Source organism: Laetiporus sulphureus (genome assembly GCF_001632365.1).
Source record: "Laetiporus sulphureus 93-53 unplaced genomic scaffold LAESUscaffold_9, whole genome shotgun sequence".
Taxonomy (NCBI): Eukaryota; Fungi; Basidiomycota; class Agaricomycetes; order Polyporales; family Laetiporaceae; genus Laetiporus; species Laetiporus sulphureus.
The window spans coordinates 750,141-772,900 of record NW_024468518.1 but is presented as its reverse complement, the minus strand read 5'-3'; the positions used below and the strand labels follow the sequence as shown (position 1 = coordinate 772,900).

General features: G+C 52.1%; 9 protein-coding genes across 9 annotated transcripts; 4 read left to right on the top strand and 5 right to left on the bottom strand.

The window, feature by feature from the left end:
* The first annotated feature begins 115 nt into the window (after positions 1 to 115).
* LAESUDRAFT_811120 (short-chain dehydrogenase/reductase SDR) lies at positions 116 to 1,824 on the top strand. The gene is made up of 8 exons (XM_040914287.1): positions 116 to 259; positions 370 to 380; positions 441 to 502; positions 584 to 709; positions 768 to 927; positions 988 to 1,172; positions 1,224 to 1,391; positions 1,457 to 1,824. Exons 1-8 carry the CDS (start codon positions 172 to 174, stop codon positions 1,524 to 1,526), a joined length of 870 nt encoding a protein of 289 aa, XP_040766794.1. The 5' UTR covers positions 116 to 171; the 3' UTR covers positions 1,527 to 1,824.
* Positions 1,825 to 2,297: 473 nt separating this feature from the next.
* LAESUDRAFT_723352 (heterotrimeric G protein alpha subunit 4) lies at positions 2,298 to 5,033 on the bottom strand. Its single transcript, XM_040908401.1, has 11 exons — positions 4,930 to 5,033; positions 4,663 to 4,875; positions 4,572 to 4,601; positions 4,179 to 4,522; positions 3,855 to 4,122; positions 3,732 to 3,803; positions 3,602 to 3,673; positions 3,435 to 3,544; positions 3,319 to 3,374; positions 2,719 to 2,738; positions 2,298 to 2,655 (listed from the first exon to the last, which is right to left on the bottom strand). Exons 2-11 carry the CDS (start codon positions 4,750 to 4,752, stop codon positions 2,635 to 2,637), a joined length of 1,083 nt encoding a protein of 360 aa, XP_040766793.1. The 5' UTR covers positions 4,753 to 4,875; positions 4,930 to 5,033; the 3' UTR covers positions 2,298 to 2,634.
* Positions 5,034 to 5,983: 950 nt separating this feature from the next.
* LAESUDRAFT_757220 (uncharacterized protein) lies at positions 5,984 to 7,330 on the bottom strand (the record flags this gene model as incomplete). The annotated part of the gene is made up of 2 exons (XM_040912277.1): positions 5,984 to 7,016; positions 7,062 to 7,330. The coding sequence occupies 2 exons, from the start codon at positions 7,328 to 7,330 to the stop codon at positions 5,984 to 5,986; spliced, it is 1,302 nt and encodes a 433-aa protein (XP_040766792.1).
* A 311-nt stretch (positions 7,331 to 7,641) lies between these two features.
* On the bottom strand, positions 7,642 to 10,666 carry LAESUDRAFT_647866 (Cullin-4B; the record flags this gene model as incomplete). Its single annotated transcript, XM_040904077.1, has 11 exons — positions 7,642 to 7,896; positions 7,955 to 8,127; positions 8,180 to 8,399; positions 8,462 to 8,655; positions 8,721 to 9,207; positions 9,263 to 9,378; positions 9,440 to 9,747; positions 9,804 to 9,911; positions 9,963 to 10,036; positions 10,087 to 10,385; positions 10,435 to 10,666. The coding sequence occupies 11 exons, from the start codon at positions 10,664 to 10,666 to the stop codon at positions 7,642 to 7,644; spliced, it is 2,466 nt and encodes an 821-aa protein (XP_040766791.1).
* Positions 10,667 to 11,947: 1,281 nt separating this feature from the next.
* Positions 11,948 to 12,604, bottom strand: LAESUDRAFT_735701 (uncharacterized protein; the record flags this gene model as incomplete). The annotated part of the gene is made up of 5 exons (XM_040910616.1): positions 11,948 to 12,027; positions 12,085 to 12,160; positions 12,210 to 12,307; positions 12,364 to 12,493; positions 12,545 to 12,604. 5 exons carry the CDS (start codon positions 12,602 to 12,604, stop codon positions 11,948 to 11,950), a joined length of 444 nt encoding a protein of 147 aa, XP_040766790.1.
* A 179-nt stretch (positions 12,605 to 12,783) lies between these two features.
* LAESUDRAFT_675626 (DUF602-domain-containing protein) lies at positions 12,784 to 14,059 on the top strand. The gene is made up of 4 exons (XM_040905599.1): positions 12,784 to 12,906; positions 12,961 to 13,023; positions 13,083 to 13,217; positions 13,279 to 14,059. The coding sequence occupies exons 1-4, from the start codon at positions 12,847 to 12,849 to the stop codon at positions 13,966 to 13,968; spliced, it is 948 nt and encodes a 315-aa protein (XP_040766789.1). The 5' UTR covers positions 12,784 to 12,846; the 3' UTR covers positions 13,969 to 14,059.
* Positions 14,060 to 14,149: 90 nt separating this feature from the next.
* Positions 14,150 to 16,711, top strand: LAESUDRAFT_696474 (phosphatidylserine decarboxylase). The gene is made up of 6 exons (XM_040906272.1): positions 14,150 to 14,438; positions 14,494 to 14,663; positions 14,834 to 15,067; positions 15,133 to 15,706; positions 15,766 to 15,926; positions 15,990 to 16,711. The coding sequence occupies exons 1-6, from the start codon at positions 14,246 to 14,248 to the stop codon at positions 16,245 to 16,247; spliced, it is 1,590 nt and encodes a 529-aa protein (XP_040766788.1). The 5' UTR covers positions 14,150 to 14,245; the 3' UTR covers positions 16,248 to 16,711.
* On the bottom strand, positions 16,402 to 18,728 carry LAESUDRAFT_648199 (S-adenosyl-L-methionine-dependent methyltransferase; the record flags this gene model as incomplete). The annotated part of the gene is made up of 7 exons (XM_040904093.1): positions 16,402 to 17,102; positions 17,157 to 17,236; positions 17,288 to 17,352; positions 17,409 to 17,620; positions 17,669 to 17,738; positions 17,799 to 18,016; positions 18,416 to 18,728. 7 exons carry the CDS (start codon positions 18,726 to 18,728, stop codon positions 16,402 to 16,404), a joined length of 1,659 nt encoding a protein of 552 aa, XP_040766787.1.
* A 601-nt stretch (positions 18,729 to 19,329) lies between these two features.
* Positions 19,330 to 22,270, top strand: LAESUDRAFT_723346 (DUF21-domain-containing protein). The gene is made up of 18 exons (XM_040908400.1): positions 19,330 to 19,542; positions 19,613 to 19,707; positions 19,762 to 19,802; positions 19,855 to 19,875; positions 19,926 to 19,964; positions 20,017 to 20,062; positions 20,227 to 20,236; positions 20,274 to 20,276; positions 20,360 to 20,448; positions 20,502 to 20,586; positions 20,635 to 20,755; positions 20,821 to 20,876; positions 20,929 to 21,010; positions 21,075 to 21,181; positions 21,234 to 21,316; positions 21,375 to 21,385; positions 21,439 to 21,539; positions 21,598 to 22,270. The coding sequence occupies exons 1-18, from the start codon at positions 19,355 to 19,357 to the stop codon at positions 21,893 to 21,895; spliced, it is 1,476 nt and encodes a 491-aa protein (XP_040766786.1). The 5' UTR covers positions 19,330 to 19,354; the 3' UTR covers positions 21,896 to 22,270.
* Positions 22,271 to 22,760: the final 490 nt, after the last annotated feature.

Here is a 22,760-nt window from a genome sequence, read left to right as displayed (position 1 = left end):
GGAGGAAAGCAAGGCCGCGGCGTCAAATGCCTCGTCCGGGGTAAGCACGCGCGAGAACGCACATGATTTCCCCATACCGGTCGAGCACCGTCTCTTCCGACCCTGGGGTCGCACACCTTGTGTCTCTACTCCCATCATCCACCCCCACTCTCCTCCACGTCCCGTTGCACAATGGCCGACCGTCTCGCGCAGGTATCTGGTCATCTTTCGAACACGTACTCGCGTGGTTTGCTCGCTGGGGAGGTTGCTATCATCACTGGTGAGTAGTTAGACGCGTGATGCACGGGGATCGCAATGTCGCGGTCTTTCTATACTCATTTGCTCGGTATCTTATCGTGTGTCTAACGATATGATCTCTGTCATGTTTAGGCGCAGCGCAAGTGAGCCGTCTCTCACAGTCATGATTTCTTATAAACATAAGTCTGCTAACAACTTCATAGGGTATCGGCCGCAGTGCTGCTTTGCTCTTTGCGAAAGAAGGCGCGAAAGTCGTCGTGACGGAGTGCGTACGCTTGTTCTGATGCAACCCTTCTTAAACTTGCATTATGGAATATGTATCACGTGACTTACATCATAATGCCAGCTTGGACGAGAAAAAGGCGCAAGCCGTCGTAGACGAGATCAAGCAAGCGGGCGGTGACGCTCTTGCCATCGGCGGCGATGTCAGCGCAGATGACTTCCCGCAGAAGGTCCTCGAGGCTACCATAAAGTTCGTATGCATGCGTCTCCTGCAAACTCCGAGACTAAAATCGGTTCTCGCCTACTAGGAAGTATGGTAAACTGAACCACATCGTGAACAATGCGGGCTTCACGTACGACCGCATGCTTCATACAACGCCTGACGACGCGTTCGACATCATCATGAAGGTGCACGTACGTGCGCCATTCCGTCTCATCCGTGCGGCCGCCCCGTATATGCGCATCAAGGTAGACTGGGGTATTCCTCCCACGCATGACACTCTAACTCATGGATACCATACGTCCCAGGGCAACACTGAGAACCGCTCCATCATTAACGTTTCTTCTGTCTCCGGCCTCCATGGTAGCGTAGGCCAGGTCAACTACGCATCTGCCAAAGCTGCTGTTGTCGGCATGACGAAGACCATTTGCAAGGAGTGGGGCCCCTTCAACGTCAGGGCGAACACCGTCGCCTTTGGCTACGTCCAGACTCGGTACCTTGCTCCGTGCATCGCAGTCTCCCTGAGCTGAGGAATATCCATTAGGTTAACGGCCGCGAAGGAGGAAGGCGCGACGATCGAAATCGCGGGCAAGAAAGTCGCGCTCGGTATCCCGAAGTCGCAGACGGCCGTCACGGGAGGCGCAAACCCGAGCGCGCTCATCCCCCTCGGCAGAGGTGCGACGCCCGACGAGGCCGCCGCGGGCATTCTCTTGTGAGTGCTGTCTGACAGCGAAGCCAGATTGAAACCTGATGCTTATGCTTATCAACCTCGTGCAGCCTTGCTTCACCACTCGCCTCGTATGTCTCGGGACACACCCTTGAGGTCACGGGTGGGCAGGGCATTTGAGCGGGAAACATTTTGTTCTCTCTCGTGTGTTGTACTTGATATTGCATCAGGAATATATGCGGATGTACCTGACGGTCAACTCGGGGATTGAATACCACGGTCGGTGTCGTGCCGGCGTTCATCTCCTCGATATCGATGAACGGCGGAGTTGTGTCTCTGCCGGAACAATCATTCGGACAGAATGGACATTTCTGTGTTCCGACGTCATCTTCCGTCTTACCTAACCATGCGGACGGCGGCGCGTTATGTTTCTCCTCGCCTATGTACCCCATGGTCGACGAGAATAAGTTGTCTATTGGCATGCATCGGTGTGACCTGTCTCGGAAAGTTTCTGGTGTAATATGTGTTGCCTAGCAGTGAGCTCTCTTCTGGGGAAGCAACTGAAGGAGTCTCGACCGCAGAGGTCCCGCTGCCGTTGTATTGCGGAAGCATAAGAACGTGCGCGTGTCCTCGACGGGGAAGGCAGCACTCAGATGCCTCTCACGGAGCGAGCCGCCGCCGTAAATCCTTCCATGGCTTTCACAGTATCATGTCCAAAAAATGATCTTATCTCATAGATCTCCTGCCGCTCTCACTAGCGCACGCTGGGCGCCGCAGCCGTCGCCGACCCGCACTATGAAACGCATGGCCAACGCTTATCCACACCATCGTCGGAGCGCACACAAATTAGAGCGTCGGGGTGGCGTACTCCTTCAGGAGATACTGCGCAGCAATGACCAGCCACTCATAGCACGCCTCGTTCGGCGCCCGTGCCCCTGACGCTGAGATGCCATAGCGAACGAAAGCGAATGTATATTTTCCGGAAAGCAGTCAGAGGTAGCTGAATTATAGCTAGTACAGGTGGTATCATATTGCGGATAATGATGAGGGTTTATAAAAAGCGGCGAGAAAGACATACGAGACATACGGCCATATGCGTCCCATCAAGCGACCACAAGAAGTCTTCCAGAACCGCATCTTCGGCGACACTCGTGGGTCCCGATGAAGTGAAACCGCCGCGCTGTACGGAGTCCTGCCGAACAGCTCACACGCACAAGCACGAATGCGGATGCAGATGTGAACATTGATGTGCACGCCGGGTACGGGCGGATCGTCCGTGCTGGAATCGTTACAGCATAATTTCGCGAATCTGACCAATAAGCATAGCAGTGAGATTTCGGCCAATAGCAGTCCACGTGGGAACGTTACCCACATTATTGCTTATGATTGTGCTGCAAGACGAGGGACAGCGCAGCGGTGCGGGTACATTGCCAAGTCCGAGCATGATATTCCGGAGGTTACGATGGAGGCGCGGACGAAAATTAGACGCGTAGTAGGACACCAGAAAGGAAGACGTGGATGAGTTGCAATGGTCATGAACAGTTATGAATGGGTTCCGGGAAGGAAAATGAGTTAAAAAAACAACAACGCGGAGGGTAGTGAGACAAAAAGAAGACGTGGAATTCTCGAAGCGGACGGCGAGGAATTATAAAACAAGAATGGCCGAAGAGGAGGATAGGATATGAGTACAGCAGAACAGTGGCATCGCGTAATAAAAAATCCAGGGAGATGATGACGTGGCATAAATCAAGAAATGAATAAAATGGCATCACACTAGATCAGTGCCGCAGTCTGAAGGCTTTGTCGAAGAATGATGCTGAAGGATGGGTCGCCGTCGTATTAAGCATGCGGTCAAGGTGACAAAGGAGGGAAGAAAGGTGTGGATGCGGGGGGATAGAGAAAGAACAAGACACTCACTCTGCACAGAAACTCGTCAGCTACAAACGAGTTCAGATGTAAAGATTAGACTGACCTTCGACAGCAGCCATAACTATCCGAAGCATCGCGGTATCTGTTGCGGTAGTTGTACTTGGACAAATGTCAGCCACCCAATCGCTCCTTGAAGGACCACCCAGCCGAAGAACGTACTGGATATAGACTTCTCGTTCCTTTTGGTTCGCCTTCTGCGCTAACCGTGCAAAACGTTTCTTGAAATAATCCCGACCTGCACTGGCATCGCCCGGCTGGCCCTCATAGTCCTATCGCCGATGTATTAGCACCAGCTGGGAAGCGGCGATGAGATCATTGGCACCCACCGGGAAAAAGTTCTTGATGTTCGAATGCTCAACTTTCTTCTCGAACAGGTCGTTCTTATTCAGGAAAAGGATCTGCGCGCATATATGCACATCAACACAACAAATGATGCTCAAGTCAAAGTGTACGAACGATTGATGTCTGCTTGAACCATTGCGAATGACATATCGAGTCCCAGATGGTCATCGCGTCTTGCATTTGATTCTGATCGTTGATCAGTCCAGGATGTTGCCTCGATAATGAAGAATAACATACCGCGTCCTTGTCCTCAACCAGACATTGGTCGTACCCGCTGAGACTCACCAAGAAGAGAATACTTGTCACATCTTGGAAACAATGAATCCATTTCCGACGTTCGCTCTTCTGGCCACCGACGTCCACCATGAGCATCTCATGGTCCTTGAGTTGAAACACCGTTTCTGTGATGCCAATGGTCCGCGCACGAGCCTGGACGATGTCTTGCTCGTTTGGAACATATGCTGGGTCAAACAGCCTATCCAAGTCTGGGAAGTAGTAGATGAGGCTGTGAACGCATAACTCAGCTTCATCTATGCGCGCGGAAGACCGGAGGATGCTCACTTGTCCGGCAGGGCAGCTTCGTTCCCTCTCTCCCATGCCTTCTGGACGTTGATATCCTCCCACAACTTCTGCAACGGCTCATGATATTGCTCCGGGAATGCCTCGCCGTCTTTTAGGTCCGGCGCATCAGTGATCAGCTGCACATACTGCTCGTTCTCTGGCGAGACCTCGAGCTCCATATCCTCCATCGAATCAATGAGGTACTTGAGGCCATGCGTGAGGTTGTTGAACACGAGCTGCCGGTATGACTCAACCTCCTGGTCGGAGAAGGGCACCTTATGGATAAGGCGCATCTGTTTGAGGATGGTGGACTTCCCCGAGTCTCCGGAGCCGAGTAGGAGGACCTGCGCAGATGAGCTTCTGCAGCACAGGGCTGCCAGAGAGCGGGCTCACCTTGACCTGCTTGGACAGCCGGGCTTTTGCCTGAAATCGCGACCGGGCAGGTGAGCGATGGGCACGCGTGCGAGAGGGCGGGATGACGCACCTCCTTGAGACTCTTCTCTGCTTCCCGATGGCGCCTCTTATCTTCCTCAGTGACATTGTCGAGCGGGCCGGACGACAAGCACGCGCCCATGGCTGGTAGATATACACGGGGGAGAAAAGGAAGAAAATAGGGAACGGAGGAGTTCAAGGGGAAGAGAGATGTATGGACACCGGTTGATGTCAGCCCAGAGCGAACCGCCGAGAAGGCAGATTACTGTGATGGGATGTCAGGCCGTGATGAACAATAGGTGATGGCCGGGACGCTCACTGAACAGCTCGCGCACAGAACGTGCAGGGCGACGGGGTAAGAAAGGGGAAGAAAATGAAGGTGAGTGGATGGGCGGGACGGCAGTGCGGAGGGGAGGGCAAGCGCTGGCACTCGGCGGGACCGCTGTCGCCCAGGCACGCGCGGGCGTGAAACAATGACTACAACTGTTAGCGGTCTCTTTGCAATTATCTGGCTCGTCACTACGCTATCATCGACGCGGCGAGCGGGTGTCGATGTTACGCTTGTCCCGGACTCTCGTCGAGCTGTATGGCCCCGAATAATATCAGGCGCATTACACGGGTGCGGTTGGGAACGCGATACTGGCGCTGCCGAACAAATCATCCGTCCCTAATTTACTATCCGACATTGCTCTGGATTTTTCAGCTCATGGATCAACATCGTCAGCATGTAATCGCGCTCCAAGCGGACCGTCCGACAATGGGAATCCGTGCGCTGCCTCTCGTCGTCCCCGACCGCATCGGCCACTCTCGCTCAGCATCACCGCTGTGTAACTCTTTCATGCAGAGTCAGACCGATGGCATCTCCAAGCTTCAGCGGGCGGTGCTGATGGTTGATGCGTCCGCACGGTTCTGCTGATGGCGTGATGCAGTCAGTCAATGGGACGCGTTCCTGCGAACTGCGATGTAAGCTCAACCGCCAGCTAGATTTGATCGCGCCACAACGGAGCACATGCTGTTGCAAACGTTACCATTCACACAAGACAATAAGACCTGACTATAACAGTATCGACAGCACAGCAGACAAGAGGCCAGAACAACAGCACCAGGACATGCATACAACGCACCACGATATCCAAGGAGTCCCTCAAAGCAATATGAATCACACGATATGCCACTTTACCAAACAGAGCATTAAACTCTCTCCTAAAATGAAAACCGAGACGCCCTTTCTTCTCGGCAGAAAAAATGATCAGTTTCACCTTGATGCAGGCGAATAGCGGCAGTGGCGCACGCACATCATGCGCATTCAGCGAGTGTTTCTGACGGCCTACAGCGGAGGTTCACACATCAACTGATTTACAGTATGGCCCACATCACACCGAGAGCGGTGCGCCCCCGCTCATGCTGACGCCCTTCAGAATTTCCGCAGAGACCTTGAAAAACGACCCCGGGCCCGGCAGGTGTAGATGTGGCCGCCGCCTGCCCACCGATCCGGTGTGCATGTGGTCCAGCGAAGGGCGCCCAAGCAGGTGCATGTGCACAGGTGTCGATATAGATGAAAAGTGAGGGAATATAGCGCCAGGTATCGGTGACACGCTCGGAGTCGAGGATCTAGAGCGAGGAAGGGTATTTGAGAGGAGATTTGGCATCGAACCGTTCGTACAGTTGGAGTAAGAGGGGAGGATTGGTGGCGGTGGCGGTGGTAGTTTCTGATCCTCCCTCGGATCATGAAGCGGCAGATCAAGGGGCGGACTCTCGCCCATCTCGAGGTGAAGCGCGTGGTGGCCTTCACCATATAGAGGAGAATCAGGCGGCGTGACTGGCGAGAATACGGTGCTTGCCTGGGCTCTCGTGGCAGCCAATTTCAGCTCAGCTGTATGGTCCAACCTTGCGCTGCGACGTGATTTACCGAGAGCGCGTCGCATAGTCGCGGCCCTGTGTGCTAATGAGGGAAGCAGAAGTTCCTCGTCGTCGCTGTGCAGATCGAACTCGGGTATTGACGTGGAGAGCGATTTCTCATTAACGCGAGCTCTACGACGCTTGTCCACCTCATCCACAGCTATGATCGAGTCGAAGCCCGGTATCGTGTCGAACAACGTCTGGCTAGAATGCGCAGGACGAGCGTCGGCACTTGACGCCCGCAAGCGCCGCGCACCACGCGTGAACTTTTCCTCCCATGCTGAGCCCTCGCGGAGACACTCTTCAGTGATGTGGTAGCAATTCGGACAGCAGGGGCGTAGAGGGACAGTGACAACATCCAATCGCGGAGTAGAGGGCAACGACGCCTGCCGACGGTGTCCTCTCGCGCAAACCGGGTGGCAATCATGATCGTGGTATACTATGCACGGCACCAGCGGCTGCTGAGCTGCCTCCGACCTTGATGGTGAGCGTGACTTGATTGCGATGCTGTGCGGCGTCAGCATGGACGTGCGAGACGACCGAAGTACTCACCTGGGCACGGAGACCTTCAGCACGACATGCTCGTCCTCGCGATCGAGCTCGGAGTCTGACACGGACGACGGATCCTGGCCGCGCTTCCTCCAGAGCGGAACGGAATAAGACTTGGTCACAAGGCGGGGCATGCGCGAGACCGGGCTTGGGTCGGGGATAAGCACGCAGTCGGCGTCGAAACGCACATGCTGGCCGATGGCGATCGGAGAGTCATCGCGGGGGATGGGCTGCGTAGACGAGGAGGAGGACGGGGAGGGGACGGGGGACATGGTGGTTCATGACGAGGATGTCCATCTTTTCGGACAGGCAACAAGATTGAGACCGCGGGCCCCGTGGACTGACCATCACGCGAAGTCGAGAAGAAGGGTGCAGGCGCCTACCCTGATATGGCAGCGCACGAGCGATCAGCTGGCTGCGGCTGTCTTGCCCTCTCCCGCCCCTCGCCTCGGTACCGCGCCACATCCATACCACTTCCGTTCACCGGAGCGTAGGATCAAGAAAATGTCATGAATGAATACAATTCTATGCGCAGCGCAGCAGTAGGAGGACAAGCGATGCATACAAACACGCACAATCCGAATCAAGCCACGTAGATGTACAGGTTCATGTCCTTCTCGTCCCGCCGCAGGTACTCCTGCTCAACTAGCCCTTGGATGCGCTGTTTAATCACGCTCACCTCGGGCGAAAAGTGGCTCTTCACCGCGATGATTGTCTCCGCCTTCAGCTGCTCGTAGTGCAGCTCTTTCCGCGCCTTCATTACTCGCACGATCGCCGCATCTAGCGCGTGCTTCCGGTCGCCTTCAATGGACGTCTGCGTGCGCCGGCTCTCCTCCGGCTAGTGGTACACATGTGAGCAAGACAGAGTCGGAGTTGGGAGATGAAACGGAACCCACCGTCTCCTTGACTTGAATGGAGTTGATGTGCACCTGGTAGTGGGGGTCCGTGAAGTCGGCATTGAATTGGAAGACGTCGTCATCCTTTACGTCCTTGCTCATCGGCACCTTTTTTAGTACCCGCTTTTTTCCCAATGCGAGACTCTGCAAAGTCCGTCGTAGTTCCGAGTCCTCTGCGGGGTTGTCAGTGGCCACATGATAATCAGCTGAGGTCAAAATACTGACCCATCCGAACCTGTTCCTTGATATCTCGGAAATGAATCTCGGCACTTTCGTTAAAGAGCAGGAGGACGATGGCCTGGTATAGGCTGACAGAGAGCTCTTTCTCCCCATTCTTGAACTTCGCCCTGAGCGTAGCCGTGCCGAGTGCATGATCCCAATCCAACTTGCGCCCTGTGTGCTTGTGCTTGTAGAAGGCAGCATATTCGTTCAGTTCATCTTGCATCTGTGATGTTGCGAACCCTGTTAGCTGTGACACTCAACCGTATAACATGAGCGACACCACACATTTGGCGGAAGATCAACGTCTTGCTTCCGCGCCGCAAATGGCCAGTTGCTGCTCTGAAGGACCATGACCGACAGATTCTGGCTAGACTCATCACCAAATCGCGCGCGCTGCTCGTGATACTCGCCCATCAGGTCGCGAGAGAGCATTAGATCGCTGAACATCTTGTCCCCCATACCGAATTCAGGGTCATACTCTGGCAGAAATGAACACAACAATCAGTTCTATGATTGATGCAACACCGTAAAGTCGCGTACGCACGTTCCTGTAACTTTTTCAGCATCGCCTTTTCAAAGTCGTCCGACGCCGACCGCTCGAGCAACAGCCGCTTCGCCAGCGCGCGGTGATAGAACGTCCTGAACACATCCTTATCGTCCGTGAACCTGTACAGTCCGAGCATTGCGTCCAGCTCCGCCTGGAACTCCTCGTCCTTCTTGCCCTTCTGCCCCTTGCGCATCGCACGATCGAGGTACTTCGCGATCATCTCTGCAGGCTTGTTCCGCCGTGTCTTGAAGCCAGACTGGAACGCGTCGATCAGCGCGTAGCCGAAGTCCTTGTTGGGTACCTTTTTCGGCGAGCGCGCGGAGATGGAGGCGCTGGCTTGCAGCGCAGTACTTTGTTGGCCGTCGCTGACTGTGTCAGCGAAGGCGTCGTTCACGAGGCGGTCAGCAAATGCCTTGAATTCGAGAAGACGCGGGACCATGTCCTCGTCGCGCTCGACATCTTTGACAATGTTGCGCACGGTGTTCTATCGTAAGCGATCAGCATACTGCTTTGTGGCGCATTGGGTGTCCTCCACATACCTGGACATGCAGCTTGAAGGCAGCACATAGGACATTCAATCCATCTACTTTAGCGAACAAGTGGTACATCTTGCCCAAGTTTTGTTCGTTTTTCTTCTCCATCAACGGGCCGAGTGCTGAGTGACGATAACACCTTAGCAAACTCGTACGAGCTGTTGAATCGAACATGGAACACACCATCTTTTGCTAGCCAGACAAGTCTGCTCGACAGCAGTGCCTTATCAGTGACATCTATAATCTCTCCCCGACTCGACTCAGGCAGTACGTCCCTCGCACGCTGGTCTTCTTCCTGCCTGCGGTGCTCGCAATGCTTCAAAAACTTCTGTGCATTGCCTTTCAGTGCTTCGGCGCGCTCCGCAGACTCGGCGGCGTAGAACGACCGCGTAAGGCTGATGTAGAAGGACTCGAAAACTGCATGGTACTGGCCATGCACAAACAAGTGTCGGATGAGCTTCAGAATCTGGTCCCTCAATTTGTGAGGTGCACTGTGGACCCAGAGTATTAAATACCGTGAAAATATGCAAAGAGACAGCCCTCTTACGGTTGGCTGCGTTCCCATTCTAGCCATGATTTGATACCTGCGCGTAGTCGCTCCATGATGCCGGCATTCTCGAAGATACGTGCAGCAAAAGAATCGTATGATAGAGTGCTATGCAGACATAAGGTTAATGTGCGATGACGGAATTACGTGGGGTCTTACTGAATGTCGCGTAGTTCCTTCCTGCTTGTCACGTATGTCCTATCGAGGTACGTCAATGTGGATTCTAAAAAGCCCTGGATATGCCTCAGTGAAAATCATGCGAAGAGATAATTGAAAGTTGTACCACTGCTCTCTCGAACCAAGCGCATACATCATTGAAGGCAACAAGCCATTCCACCGCCTCCGCTCTGCTCTGGAGCAGGCCATTCGCAAGACCTCCGATGCATCTCTCCAGCTCAAGGCGCACGTTCTCGTACAAACCTTCTCCACGTCCATGCACACATACAGCAGAACGACACGCTCGGTAGATCTGATCATAAGTGGCAGGCAGAACATCGCGACTATCTTTGCTCAACAAAACTCGGATGCTTCGCTTGACAAGAGCGAAATCTCTGTCGCCCTGAGCACTGGTAGACGGTTGGGCTGCTGACTTCCAGCCATCATTTACTGAGATTCAGATGCGTGATCATACCTGCTAGTCCTATGAACTTGATCACCACAGGTCCGCCGCCTTCGCGCGGCTGGGGCCTGCTGGAGGCGCGAGACCTGGAGGTAGATGCAGAATCGGAATCGACGTCCAAGCGTGCCATCTTGCGTGGAGGAGAAGCCGACCCCGGATCGGCAACATGTGTGCTAGACGTGAATGCTGCACTGAAGGCGTCGGAAGTCTTTGGCAGACTCAAAATGGTGAAGACGTCCGTCATGTTGATTATTCAGCGAGTTCAGGTGGTGAGTTGTGGTGGTTGCTACTGTAATTCCCTGTTATCACTCTCCGTCAGAGCTAAATATCACTGAGAGACTAGCGATAACGGTCTCTGATGGTCGCCGAGAGTGGCGAGGTGGACTTGAGGTGGACGAGGAGATGGCAGAGGACTAAGCGTCCCGAGGTGGCCACAGATTAGATTAGATTACATGTTGATCGCACGATCGGCGGGGCTGCTGCTCTCTAACTTAATTAACGGCTATCCTTCTGAGCTTGCACTCTGTATCAGTTTCACCGTCAGCACTCATTTAATATACTACGAAACTGCCATCGGAAACTTTTCGACGCCCATGGAACCAGGATCATGTGGTTTGAGGTGCCAGTAGTGCTATGCGCACTGTGGAAGATTCAGACGACCGACAAATGACTTAGCTGCTTTAGAAGCAGCCCTAGTTCAAAGACCTATGCATCTGAGCAAGTATTAGGTGTCTACTTGTTGCCGCTCCTTCGATGCGGGAATCGTCAGACGATGGTTGCAAACTGGGTGACAACATGTGCATGAAGTCGAAAGTGAGCTGCCTCAAACACTACATGTAGCATCCACCAGTACCCACTTACGATACACAGCTCTCGAATTAAATGAAAACATTTAGCCATCGCTTTGTATGCGCGCCCATTTTGTTTCCTTGCGAGGCAAGTCGTGCGCAAAGCCCATAATAGTGCGCCATGATATATAGTGTATCCAAAGAGGCGGCAATCGAAGATGTGCCATCCTAAATTTGCGCCACTATGTGCTGAGAACAATGAACCAATTCACCTGCCATTAGTCCGCAATCTGTGATCCCCAGTCGTTTGCAGCCCTAACCGACCTCTGTGCCCATGAGACAGGAAGGTGGCGCCTGGCTAACGCCGGGGCACCATAATTTCCTAGACTTTCTGTCATGATCTTTGGCTTGTTAACGGAGAGCAACCTAAGTGGGACAACGCCTTCTGATCATTTCTCGCCGTTGGTGGAAAATCGTTATCATCACTGCGACAGTAATGCAGGTGCGTACTTATATGATTTCCGCCCTTCCGTATTCGCCCGCTCTGTTTCCACTGTAAACAGAGCGGGCGAGTACGGAAGGATTTCTGCTGTTATCTCGATGAGTCGGTGGTGTACAGTGTATTGACAGAGGCTGTTGTGAAATGACAAAGTAGCACCGCTGACACAGTCCAGGTGATGCCGACGACAGCACGGCGTGAACGAAGTGAGCAATCAATTAGAGCCTCTTTGGAACATTTAACCAGGCATGTCGTCCGGCAGATCCTGATCATCTAACATAGTTCGCAAGACAGCCGATATCTGCTGGTATAAGCTCTCTGCGCGACGGTCAACTGATCGATTCATTTCCTGTTGTGAGGCAGAAAATAACTCACTTGCGCGGTTAACTGCTCGCACGTACTCAGCATTCGCCTCAGTCATCTCCTCCTCGAGGACTCGAAAGCGGTTCGCCTGAGATCTTCTCAGGACAAACATCAGAGAAATGAGCGCAGTCTCGTACCTGCACCTCCTCTGGCTCAGGCTCCGGAAGCGACTGTATGAGATAGTCAATCTGCTTCGCCTTCACGATAAGGTCGGCGACCAGCTCCTTCCTGTTCGCTGCCAGTGCAGCGCGACTTCAGTTCAGCTGTATGCAAGACCGCATGATACACAACCTTCAGCCATCTCCGGCGTGTCGACCTTGCCCTCCGGACGCATCTTCGTAATCGGAACGTCGGGGCTGGTTTGCATGAAGTTCGCTCGGGACGTGAGGAACGCGATTGTGCTAGACATTATCGTGAGGAGCTGGGCGAGAAATCAACCGCTTCGCCTCGTCGTATATTGTTGAGAGCTTGCCTGTTGCAGTTCATCCTGGAGCTGTGTGATGCGATCCATATGACTGAGTTCCTGCAGCATGACGCTGCGATGCAGAGGTGGACGTATCGAGAGAATAAATATACGCTTCCAGTGCGGGAGGCTGCAGCGTGGCGTCTGTTCGAAGTTCAATACAATCTCGGTCACGTGAATTAAGATCGGCAAATGCCGAGCGTGGTTACTAATGCCCATATATTGATCGAGTGTGCATACGCCTGCCTCCCACATACGTTCTGCTCGTACTTCCCCATCTTCATTTTCATCATCTCAGATACTCCAGAAAAATGGGTAATGATGGAGGCAGTATCCCTGATCGACGAGATCTCGTCAGGAGCAAGCCGAAGGTACGTGATGTGGCAACTTCGAAGGGGATGGTATTCTTATTACTTTGATTGCAGGCCGAACAGGCAGACAAAGCAAATCAGACTCGCGCGCGCTGGTTCTTCTGCGCATTGTCGAAGGTATGTATCGGTGGAACGTGCTGATTGATTTCGTAACGCTCATCTCTCATTCTCCACAGCGTCCGCTGCAGGAACCTATCGTATCCTGTTCTCTAGGCAAGCTATATAATAAGGACTCACTATTAGAGTTCCTGCTAGACAGGGGTGCTTACGGAGACGGCGAAGAAATCTGTGGTCATATCAGGTCACTTAAGGTGCGTGACAGACTCGAATCTTTGCCGCGCTTTTCAACTGACGGGGTTTTATTATTTCCAGGATGTGACGACGCTCAGGCTAACACATAATCACACCAATTCAACCACTTCTGACGAATCTCTGGACCGGGCAACGTTCATGTGTCCGTTGAATTTCAAGGAGATGAACGGCTCGCAGCCATTTGTGTATATGTCGACCTGCGGATGTGTATTCTCCCTTGCCGGTCTGAAAGCGGTGTCTGGCAGCGCCTCCCCCGCCGAGCGGGAAAGCAAGCTAGAACTGGACGAGAAAAGGAAGGAGAAGGAGCGAGAGGCTGAGAGCAAGCAGCTAGACGTCTGCCCGCAGTGTGCGACTAAGTATGATCGCACCGTCGATATTATTACCCTCAACCCGTCGCCAGAGGAGGGTGCGAAAATGCGCGAGGCCATGGAGCGTCGGCGGGCTGCTGAGCCACCGAAGACGAAGCGCAAGAAACGGAAGGCTGTGACAGAACCGGCGGATGTTGCAAAGCCAGAAGCGAAGAAGAGACATGTCTCACCCATTCCTTCGATGAACCCCAGCATTGCGGCGACGAGCAAGGCTGTGGCAGCTAGTCTTGCGGAGGAGGAGGCGAAGCGGAAGGCGCACATGAGCGAAGCAGTCAAATCTCTATACAAGTCGAAGGACAACGGTAAGAGGGAGACGTTTATGACGATGGGGACATTCACTCGGGTACGTATCTCGTTTCTAACGCTCGAGCGAGAATGCTGACTGTTTCTTGCAGTATGCTTGAATTGCTGGTGTTTGGAGGTTGTTACGTTCATCACATGTTTTCTAAATCAGACTTCATTGTAGTTTGTAGACTGTAAGTTTTTGAATGAGTATGCGGCGTTAAACGGATACGTGATTGCCTGCCGATGCGACGCGTCGTTGACACTGGCGCGCACAGCGCATATATTCGCTGCTCAACCGCCTACAACAACGCTTGCAGCGCCAAAATACTCTTGTTAGCTGGTCGAAAGACGAGCCCGTCTTCTTGGATGTTTTGATGCTCACCCACAACCGGAGTCCGATCGCGATCGCCCGTGCATCTGCCTTTCGCTTCCTCCACCGTGACCGTCTCCACGAGAGATCCAGGCGCGCTGTAGAGGCCATCCTCAAGCGCACTGGTGACAGGCCATTCACCAGCGGCCAAAAACTCTATGAAGATCTCAAGAGTGGACCGAAAATTTCGCTGCATCGTGCGTGCAGGCCCGTCCTGAAGGCGTATATTAGCATGACTGAGTGCTGGCATAGGAAGGCTGATCGATGCTTGGACGAAAACACCGACGAAATGGTATCCTTTGCCTGTAGCTGTAGGGGCGCTTCTCCTCGTATTCCTCCAGTACCGTAAGAGAGCGGCTGTGAAGGAGATTCACATTGACGAGCATGGTCACGAGGTCGTTTATCTGAAGGGTCCATGGCACGTACGTCCTCTTTTCCCTGCTTTCGCATATATGGATATTCTTTCCTAGACTCGTCACACTATGCCTCTCTTCATACCTCGGATTGGTTGTCGCACGTTGCACGTTTGCGAGGGCATTCGAACTGCTCGTTTGGCAGTATTCAAAGTTGCTCACAAGATTGCACGAAATAGGTACACGTCCTGGGTGCTCTCCCTCTGCGTAACCTTTCGCGCCTTTGGGGCTATCTCAATTCATTGGAGCTGCCAGTATGGTTCCGACCCATCGGTTTTCGCCTGTATGCGCGGATATTCGGGTGCAACCTGAACGAAATCAATCCTGAGGACCTTACGCAGTACGCAAGCCTCGGTGAATTTTTCTACCGAAAGCTAAAGGACGGCACGCGTCCGATAGCGGACACAATACTGGTACGACTCCGCCTCTGTCGCGCACTGTTCTAGTCGTCCTGACCACATGCTTCCAACCCGCTCAGGTTAGCCCCGCCGACGGAAAAGTTCTTCACTTCGGAACGATCGTGAATGGCCGAATCGAACAAATAAAGGGCAGTACCTACTCCTTGGATGCGCTCCTGGGCATCGAGAGACCTAACTTGCCTCGCGCAATGGACGTGGAGTTTCCGGAGCGGGAGATGGCGGAAGTGAATGATCGCGACTTTGCCGAAATCAACGGTATTGAATACAGTCTGGATGAGTTCCTCGGGATCTCCACACCGCCAACTCCTGTGGCGTCGGGCACCGCGACGCCAGCAGAGTCAAAGGGCGGTGCTTCGCCATCAGCGTCACCACATAAACACGCGGCGGAGCTCTACGGACAACGCATCGATGCGTCCGTTCCCTCTCAAGAGCCACTTAAAGATGTTGTTGCACACGACGCGTCTGTCGCTGCTGAGATGGGCGTGCAACCATTCATCGAGCGTAGGACGAGCAGGGTGCGCGTCAAGCCAGGCAACGCTCTGTACTTCGCGGTAATCTATCTGGCACCCGGTGATTATCATCGGTTCCACAGTCCAGCTGCGTGGGTGGTGGAGAAAAGGAGGCATTTCATAGGTAAGTCGCGTCACAGACAATCTTTTACGACGAGGTTGAATGGTCCACGTGTCATGTAGGCGACCTCTTCTCCGTGTCACCCTGGATGGTCAAGCAGCTGGAGAACCTGTTTGTCCTGAACGAGCGCGTTGCCCTCCTTGGTCGCTGGAGATATGGCTTTTTCAGCATGGTGCCGGTCGGAGCTACCAATGTAGGCAGCATCAAAATCAGTTTCGACCAGGTACGCATTTTTTGCTTCCGCCCCATCTTCCGTGTTACTTTATTGAATGCTCACAATGTCCAGGCTCTCAGAACGAACGTAGGTTCCAGACGGAAACTGCCTACGGGAACATACACCGAAGCGGTGTACACTGGAGCGTCGCCCATCCTGGGGGGACAGCCGCTCACTAAAGCCCAAGAGATGGGCGGATTCTGTCTCGGGAGCACGATTGTATTGATTTTTGAGGCGCCAGACAGGTTCCAGTTCGCTGTGCATGCAGGGCAGAGGATCAAAGTGGGAGAACCGATGGGTGATGTAGCTACTGAGCATGCTGAAAAATAATAAGCAACTGGGTTCGCGTTGTTACATGCTGCTGTGAGAAGGTGGTGCCAGCTGGATCTTAGTACATACTCGCGGTAGTTCCACGCAGTGTGGCGGAACAGGCTGCGTTCAAGTAACAGTAAACAATGTAAGTGCCTGTAATGTAATTATTGTGCTAGACAAGTCGAAGAACGGCCACGGACTCTACGTGCGCTGTCTGTGGAAAAAGATCAAAACCTCTCAGGCTCTGCATAACATACTTGCATCCGCCCCTCTGCTCCGACTTCCGCAGGATCATCCCGACGTCGCGCGCCTGCGTGTGGACATTACAGCTAACGTAAACGACGGTCGCGCAATTGAATTGTAACAGCTGGTCGATGAATTTCTCGTCAGTGCCCTTGCGCGGCGGGTCAATGATCAGCGCCGTGTGCTCCCGCGGGAAGTCCTGCACCGTCGCGAAGATATTCGCCGCGTCGCCCGCCATGAACTTGCAGCGTCCCATGGGCAGGCAGTTCAGCTCGGCGTTCCGCGTCGCGCAGCGGATGGATTCCTCAGAGATCTCAATGCCTGCGACTTGCTGGAAGTAGGGCGCGAGTGTGATCGCGAAGAGGCCGCTGCCACAGTAGGCATCGACGAGGTGAGTAGGGGCAGAGGTGGGGAAAGAAGGGGATGGAGGGAAGATTGCGTCGCGGACGTATGATGTGAGTGGGAGGAGGACCGAGTTGTTATTCTGGAAGAAAGAACCAGCAGTGTACTCGAAAAGTGTGTCCCCGACACGTTCGCGTACCGTTGCTTTGTGATTGGTGACACAAACGTGCTCCTCGAGCGGCGCTGCTAGGCCGTCAATGGCATCGCACTGAGTGACTGAGACGGCGACTGAATCGCCTGATTTTGCTACAACTTCTGGCAAAGATGTTGTATTTAGGGAACTCGGAGTCATAGGCTCCGTTGAAATTGTTGAAGAGTCACGCAGGAGCAAGGAGACCCCTTTCTTGTATGTCCAAGCATTTCTACAGAGGATCAATGAGCGAGGGATCGCAACCGGTGCACAAGAAACGTACTGTATGACATTTTGACGAATGGAGGGGAGGGCCTCGTTCAGGGTTGGAGTGGCGATCGGACATTCCTTAATCAAACATATTCAATCACAGCCTCACAATGTCGGACACAGCAAAGACCAACCTCAATGTCCATCACCTGCCTTGTGCCAATCTGGTTGAACCCGATCCTCAGCCAGTCAGGTTTGGCTCCGCTGTCCGCAAACGCGTGTTTTGTGTCTTTCCGTAGCTTCCTGGGAAGGGCATCGAAATGTGGAGTGATCTTGGTTCGATACCCGTATTGCAATGGGGAACCTATCGTCTCAGGAATTTCAGAAATCGAAGAAGGCAGGAGACCTGATCAGAATCAGCAAACGGTTTGTATGAGACGGCATAGCTTGCTACCGGAGAAGTTTTCATATGCCTTTACTACTGCGTTGCGCTTAAGCTGTAGTTGGGTTTCATATGACAACATCTTGAAAGAGTGGATCAAACATACTAGCTCATCAGCAATAAGAAGCTAAGTAACACTCACCTGATACTGACAACCAGCACATTTTCCGAAATATTCGCACTGAACTCTCGTCATGTCGCGCCATTCCGGATTGGCCGTAACAACCTCGAGCAGATCCGCGTGGGAGTATAATCGCGCATGTCTATAGACACGGACACGGATCTTCTCTCCAGGAAGAGCCAGTGGTGTTACAATCACCCATGGTTTGCGCGGTGACGGCGCAATTGACAACGAGTCACCTGCGTATAAGTCATAAGCAAGTGTACCAAGAAAAATCATTTTGTAGACGTTAAAAAACTGGGTTAAGAATGCCTAAGCAGTTTGCTTATGAATGAATCGGTATACCCCGTTACGATGATGCGCAACCGTTGGAAGCCGAGTGGTAAACGCCAAATTGCAATACTCTGAGATCGTCCTTTCAATAAAATACTACATAGAACCATGCCATGGCCAGAATACGTCTACAGACCATATGCGAGGACAGTCCAGAGTGGTTGGACCTCAGCAACGGGAGCGTTTGCTGAAGAGAAGTATGGGAGCAGAGCGTGGTCTGGAAGCAGGAGAGGTTCGCAAGAAGTCGACGCCATGGAGACTGGACCGTATGATATAAATAATGTAACCGAATAATTTGTACGCACCAGTTGAAGATAGACCAGAGACTATAAGTTCGATCTCCTCCTTGCCTGTGAAGGGTGCATCCCATTCTGTCCCGCCGGCGATTGCTTCTTTCACAGTTTCCTGTCCGAGAAGGTTTTCTACGTCCCGAGCTACCACAAATTCTCCTGAGTATGGCTCAGGAATGACTTTCTTGTGTTTCGATTTCTTCTTTGGTGCTTTCGATTTAGATGAAGGCTCGCCTGCTGCAACTGTTTGAGCAAACTGTGGCAGTGTCTCTTTACTCTTGCCGTCCGCTTGCTCTGTAGCTCCCTGGTAAGAATGAATCGGGCCCATGGTTTGAAAATTTTCCTCTAGACGAGGCCTCTTTTCAGGACGATGGTCAGGGTCACTTTCCGCCGGAGAATAAGTTCGACTCTGGCTCTTGGGCATAGTAGAAGTAGGAACGGCGCCTTTGAAACGGTAAGATTTCGCCAAGCGCGAGATAGAACTGAGACACCTCGTAAGTGAAGGTTGCATCACACGGTTCTTGTTGCAGGAAAGGCTTTAGAATTGAATTGAATAATCCAGCCTTCCGGCAAGTGAATAATGTTTGGGCATTAATTTGCGCAAAGCTGCTTATATTAACTCAGATGTGATAAAGGGAATCCCACATCTTTCTCATAGTAGAACTCGGTACTTTCTTTGCATCTCAGCCCACGACTAACACCCCAGACTTGGGCCCGTTTTTGACTGTGTAAATGCGATTCAGTCCCGTAAAATCCCCCTTTACAATACATGAGCTTGAAATATCAAACTAGATTTATCTCAAAAACAACGAGGACAATCTACGCCAGCACGTGATCCCCATCTCGCTTATATTGCGATATGTTTTCTAAAGGAGAAAGAAAAAGATCGGCAAGTCACCTAAACGCGTCAGTAGACGCCCGGCTGTGCTCCTCACTGGCTTTCCTTCTGCATTCATGGCAACCGTACAGTTTCTTCTCTTGCTGCTGCTACATGCCACGCAGCTTATCCATGCTAGTCCGACAACCACCTACGAGGTCCCGCTAGGCAACGAAGCTTTCGGAGAGGAGCCCGGACCTTCCGAGTTCTGGTACAAGCTGATTGTCAGCATTGCTCTCGTTCTTGCAGGTGGTGTGTTCGCGGGGTATGCATCAGTTTCATTTGCAGGGTGGTGCGTAGTCTAATCGCGTCGCCACACGGATTGCCATGGACAGGTTAACTCTGGGTCTGATGGGACTGGATGAGTTGCACCTCCGCGTCCTCGCTACATCGTCGGATGACCCAGTCGAGAGAAAGAATGCGCAGAAGGGTCTGTGCGCCACCCATCCAATGCATGTCTTTGTGCTTACATCATACGCGTCAGTTCTGCGACTTCTAACTCATCGCCGCCATTGGGTATTGGTGGTAAGTCTTCGCTTACCTTCAAACCAATAGATCACATGTACGCTCTGAATAGGTGTTGCTTTTAGGCAATGTTGTGAGTACACCCAGCAGTACCGCGAGAGTGTTCCTCATGAACCCCATTAGATCGTAAACGAAAGTCTGCCTGTATTCCTGAATAGTGCTGTAAGCCGCATCGTCCGATGCAGGTGTTGTCGCTCATTCAAATATGAAACAGCTTGGTGGGGGTTTAGCGGCAGTCATCATTGCTACAACAATGATAGGTGGGTTCGAACGGTTTAGGTCGCGTTCTCTCACTAGCATGCGCTTGTTTGCTATATTGCTCGTCATTCTGCTTTGTCTGCTCTTGCACGGCCCAGCTTGTCGTTTTCCTCGTGTTGCTTTCAGGATACGTGATGTATCCAGGCTCACATTTGTCACTTTTCAGTGATATTTGGGTACGTAAGCTCAGAATAGGATTCAATATGATTCTCACGAACGCCATTTTACTGTCTTCCACAGCGAGTGAGTTCTCACAACTGAAAACGTATTGCTAACGGAAGCTAATATTATATGTCAAGAATCATACCTCAGGCCGTTAGTGTCCGGTATGGCCTCTCAGTTGGCGCATCATGCGCTCCCATTGTGTTGGGCATGATGTATCTATTCGGTGAGTATTGCTCGCGAGAAATTCCGTGATGGCATTAATCCTAGGACTTACAGCGCCTATCGCATGGCCCATTGCGAAACTTTTAGACTACCTCCTGGGCGGAAACGACGCGCACACGTACAAAAAGGCTGAGTTGAAGTGAGATAGTTCTGTCAGTTCTCGACCTAATGCTCATCCGACTATTAGATCCTTCTTGGCATTTCATCGTCAGGGAGAAGAGCCATTACGCGACGAGGAAATTAGTATTTTGAACGGCGTGCTGGAGCTCAACAATAAACACGCAGAAACTATTATGACACCGATGAAGGTAAGTAATCGATGCATTCAGTTCGTCCCTTATCAAATATGCATCATGAACGATGATGAGTGCAGGACGTTGTTACGATTAGTTCAGATCAGATTCTCGACCACGATACCGTCGATTTAATGTGAGCCTCATACCATGCCGTGTATCGAGTTATCTTCAATATTCTTGTCCAGATTGCGAAGCGGATATTCGCGCATTCCAGTGCACAGGCCAGGAAGTCCGCTTGCATTCGAAGGACTACTGCTCTTGAAGAAGGTCCGCATCAGTGTTCCTGTCTTGATTTTCGCGCAACGCTGGTGCTCAACACAATCCCCTACAGTTGATCATATATGACCCCTCTCAACGACTGCCCGTTTCGTCGTTTGCGCTTTCAATTTTGCCCGAGGCGGATCCGTCAATCAATTGTTTCCAGGCTCTGGACTACTTGTAAATCTTCCCTTACCCGCACGTCCATCGACGTCTGACCACTTCAAAACAGCCAGACCGGCCGCGCGCATTTACTACTGCTTAGTAAAACTCCTGGAGCGGAGGGTGGCGCGATAGGCGTGGTCACTCTCGAAGGTACGTCTTGCAGCGATTTTCTTTGATTTAGATCATGACGTTCGTGGTCCTGATCCAGACATCATCGAGGTTCGTTTTTCACTGATATCCATACATGCATATGGTGAATGACGCGCTTTTAGGAAATCATATCAGAGGAGATTGTAGATGAGACAGACCGCTATGAAGATAACCAAAGCAAGCGCCGTGCAAGGCGTCTCAAGAACGCGGCAGTGATGCGGGGGTGCGTTCGCTTAATTACTTCCTATCGGTCATCCTAAGTCACTTCATTCTTCACTTAGCATCGTTGAATACCATGTCAGTCGAAGGAACTCCCAAAACACTGTCCCCACAACGAGCGAACGTATGCCACTCTTCAGCCGAAACAACAGCGGTACACCGTCGCAAACCAGTAGGAGTCGGGTCGATACAGTGCAGAGCGGCACTGAATGTTCAACGCCGTCGTCGGTCGGAAGTCTGCATTCGGAACGTACGATAATGCCTGATAGCAATGGTATGACAGTGCCGCAGTATGGCAGTGTGGCGGTCGGATCACCAAAGGTTGTGCCGGGGGAGATGAACGGATCGGAATCAAAGTGACTGCAACCACTTATATGTGTCTCGTACGGACTGGCAGTGCATCTATTTGTTCAAAGGCTGATCATTTCGGCTAGCAGGGTTCAGTCTCCAGTTAGCGCACTTGGGCCAGCTCTAATGATTTCCCTTGGTGTGACATATATGTGCTCCTTACGTTGGGAAGACCTTTATGAAACTCAGAGTGTCAGGTTTAGGACCAGCGTTAGAGGGGAGATGCAGTTCTCGACAACGCAGCAAAGTATATCCCTGGCAGGCTTACCTGAGCTCCCATCCTCGCCAACATATATCCTACCGGTGGTACCGAAGTGTAAGTACTACTGCCTTTTAGTGTATTAGTCAAGAGCACTGGCAGTTTCTGTTCCTTTCACGAGACAAGCAGCTATGTGCATAGTGAACAAATGCCAATATCAAAAGCTGATGCAAAGCAGCGGGAAGAAGATCTCATCACGCATTTGTAAAAGTCAACTGGATGCTTCACATCTTTGCCAACCAGAACTCTTATAGGATACCACGTATGTTCTTGAAACTAACAGCCTTGCTCCACTATGAGCCAGTGAAGAGTTCTTGGATGACGTTGGACTACAGGCTATGAAGAAATTCAAGGATGGAGAATGTGCGGTAGATGGGTGCGGCGAGACTGACACCATGTAATGATCTTGGACATGCATCGAACGGGCAGATTCAAAGAAATAGTTCGACCTTGATCCTACCCGTTTAGCATTTGGATTTGCTCTATAACGATGGACAAACTGAATATCGCTCACCATAAGTTGTATGATCAATGCCGCAAGAACGAGCACACCCGGCAGTAGCGGGCAAGAGGCTTGTTAAGGAGAGCAAGAAGTTGTAAATGCGAGCGATTCATTGC